The sequence below is a fragment of the Leishmania braziliensis genome, contig 53, assembly GCF_000002845.2.
Source record: "Leishmania braziliensis MHOM/BR/75/M2904 WGS CADA00000000 data, contig 53, whole genome shotgun sequence".
In the NCBI taxonomy this organism is placed as follows: domain Eukaryota; phylum Euglenozoa; class Kinetoplastea; order Trypanosomatida; family Trypanosomatidae; genus Leishmania; species Leishmania braziliensis.
In genome coordinates this window covers 2,982-5,932 of record NW_004057982.1, presented here as the reverse complement: position 1 = coordinate 5,932, position 2,951 = coordinate 2,982, and the positions used below count along the sequence as shown (strand labels likewise).

At 56.2% G+C, this 2,951-nt stretch overlaps 1 protein-coding gene across 1 annotated transcript; it reads right to left on the bottom strand.

Moving 5' to 3' along the window:
* Positions 1–1,280: 1,280 nt before the first annotated feature.
* On the bottom strand, positions 1,281–2,684 carry LbrM_29_2930 (hypothetical protein, unknown function; the record flags this gene model as incomplete). Its single annotated transcript, XM_001566585.2, has 1 exon — positions 1,281–2,684. The coding sequence occupies one exon, from the start codon at positions 2,682–2,684 to the stop codon at positions 1,281–1,283; it is 1,404 nt and encodes a 467-aa protein (XP_001566635.2).
* Positions 2,685–2,951: the final 267 nt, after the last annotated feature.

Below are 2,951 nucleotides of genomic sequence, written 5' to 3'. Positions count from 1 at the left end.
TCCCCTTCCTCCAATTTTCCCAAGACCTCCCCCGATTATGATTATTTCTTTTACAAACTTAGCACTTGTCCCAATCTTCCTGCCCGTACTTACAGCTACCAAACGCCCCCCAGCAGCCCACCCCCTTAAAACCGCCGACGCTCCTTTCCGAAAAAACCACAACACCATGAAGCCCCGCACCCCGCCAAAAAGACGGATCCAAATGGGAAATTACCTGGCCGCCACCCCTGGCCTTAAAGGGTTCGCCCCACAGCGTCGAGCACACCACCCCCACTCTTCCGCCACCAGGGCAGTCACCACACACACCCAGAGGGAAGGCCGCCAACAGGACGCCCCCCCCCAGAAGCAGGCGCCCACCCCAAGAGAGGGGCACACAAACCGAAGGCAGACCCAAACAATGAGACACGAAAAAAAAAAAGAGGAGTGCAGAAGAGGAAAGCAGAAGCCGCCAGCAGGCAAATGCATAGCGCAGCGGTTTGTCGGGTTGTTTGAGGGAGGGAGGGGAAGGGGAGAAGACATTGCGCATTGCTCGCGGATAGAGAAACTAAAAAAAAATAGAGAGGGGGGAGGCCCACTCACGACCCCCCCCTCTCTAACCGTATTCTGCCAGTGCAGTACGAGCAGTCACATGAAAGCAGACGTATACACATGAAGGTACGCAGAAAAATGCATACCTTCCATCCTCACTCCTCCACTGCATATCTGCTCCTCTCTATTTGTGGGAGAAGGAGAGGGAGAGACTCGCCCAGACGGCGCCATGAGCCGACAATGAAAAAAGTGTAGTCGTCAAACCACGACAAGAACGAGGAACAGGAATGCGACTCGGAAAGCCAACGCTTCGCTAGTCAGGGTATCTTAAGCATGTCTACTCGCAGCTAAAGCCACAGGCGATCATTCTCATATGGCTTGCGATCCTTACTCATCCACGAAGGCATCGAAGTGTTCCTCTATTACAATCATCGAGATCCAGAGTTACATGGAGGCGCCTGCGCGCTTCAGCACTTGCGCTCGAGTACGCTCGCTCAGCCCTGCCCGACGCTGAAATTAGCGCTACTCACGCTTCACCAGGTGGGAGGAGTAATGAATTCGCAACGCTGATATCCGGGCAGCTGTCCCCACAGCTCTACCAGGAGACCATCGAAATAAGCCCGCACCGCTTCCTCGAGCTGACGGTGGTCCCGCAGAACATCACTGAGCTGCAGCCCTCCCTCTTGAGACACTGCTGTCATTTGCCCTGTCGACTGGTCAAGAAGCCAGTTGCCACAGCCGCGCATTTTTGGCTACTGATGAGCCACCGCTGGGAAAGAAAGAGCAGGCCGTGTCTTCTTTACATCATCCATCGGGTAGAAGATGTCGCTGCCTGATGCAACGGAACAGGGGCTCCACAACGAGGACGCGTAGCGGCTAGTGTATGGGTTGAGGGCAAAGGAGTTGGGGCGAAGCATCCATTCGTCCAGTTGGCACTCCTTCGAGTACCTGAAGTGACACAGCTCTGCGTCACGGAGCTGTGGCTCCGTAGCCTTCGTCTCGAAGTCCTCCCTTGTTGTTCTGCTCCTCGCCACCACGGCAGTTAGCCGCTCGCGGTTGCAAGAGGTGAAAACCCCGGACGCGTCGCTCGGCTGACCCGTCGCGGCAGTCTTGTCAAGGTTTAATCGTGGTTGCACCCTCGTTGTGCTTCTGTCTTTTTCGGACGATGTATTGGGGACATTCTCAGACTTCAGTAAGTTGCTACAATAAAGCGTTGCAGCGGTTGGCACAACCACCGTACCCCCGAAGAACCTCGCTAGTGGCAGCGGCACAGATGAGCCGAGCCTGAGCAACAGCGACTCCAGCGCCGTCCGATGACCACCTGCACCAGAGGTGGGGGGAAAAGAGCGGATACCGCACGAGTGTGGGCTTCGCGGTGTCGACGCAGTGGCAGACACGTCCTGTCTACTCGATGAGGTCGATGCTGGGATGGCTGCGGAAAGGGCAACGCTTTGGCTTGGTACATGAGCAACCCCCGGATGTTCACTTGTCTCCTGCGATCGAGTAGCGCACGACGTGGCAGTGCTAGTGCTCCCCCCCAACGGGATTGGAGTGATGGCGTGGCACTGCAGTGCCTTCTTCACACGCGACCCGTCAGGCGCCAAGACCAATGACGCACTCCACACCTCACGCTTCCTGAGTGGGCGGCACTGCAGCACCTCGTGGGTGCGTGTGTGGTACACAAAGCGCATCACCTGCAGGAGTGATGCATACTGCGCCGCAGAGGTTGCAAGCAGTAAGAAGTCCACCGACATCTCGTGAAAGCAGTTCCAACGGACGAAGTCCTGGGGTGTAATGGCGAAAGGTCGAGTCCGCATGCGGACGCCAATGGCGTGTGTCTCGGCATTGCAGATAAGCTCAGCGATGTCTTCGACTTTGGCGCCCCGCGAGACCTGCCCCTGTGACGAGGCTACGTTGATCGTGCAGTCTGTGACAAAGAGAATACGCTTGTCACGCATACCGACGCGGTTGAGCTTGCGCACCACATCCAAGAAAAAAAGCTGAATACCTCTCAGGTATGAAAAGGCGCGACTGTACTTGATAGGGATGTCGATGAGAACGCAATCCACGAACGGCTTTTCTGCCAGCGCCTTGGACGAGTCGCCCTGCACCTCCTCGTCATACGAGGCCGCATGGGAAGATAAGGTGGTGATCATGGAATGGCGCAATGACCCACCGTTGCATTGAGACCGATGCACTCCCAGCTTGGGTTACAGATGCGTGTAAAGAGACGATTCCTCTTCGTATCATCACACAGGCACAAAGTAAGCGGCAAACAGGAAGTGCGGCTGCAGGGTCTGGTACCTGTCACCTTCTAGAGGCCGTTCCTTCACGTTCTCGCACGTCCTCTGCACCCCTCTCTGAGTTGGTTTGGGTCCTTTTCCGTTGCTATCCGTTGTCTCCGTGAAGGGAAGAAACGACGT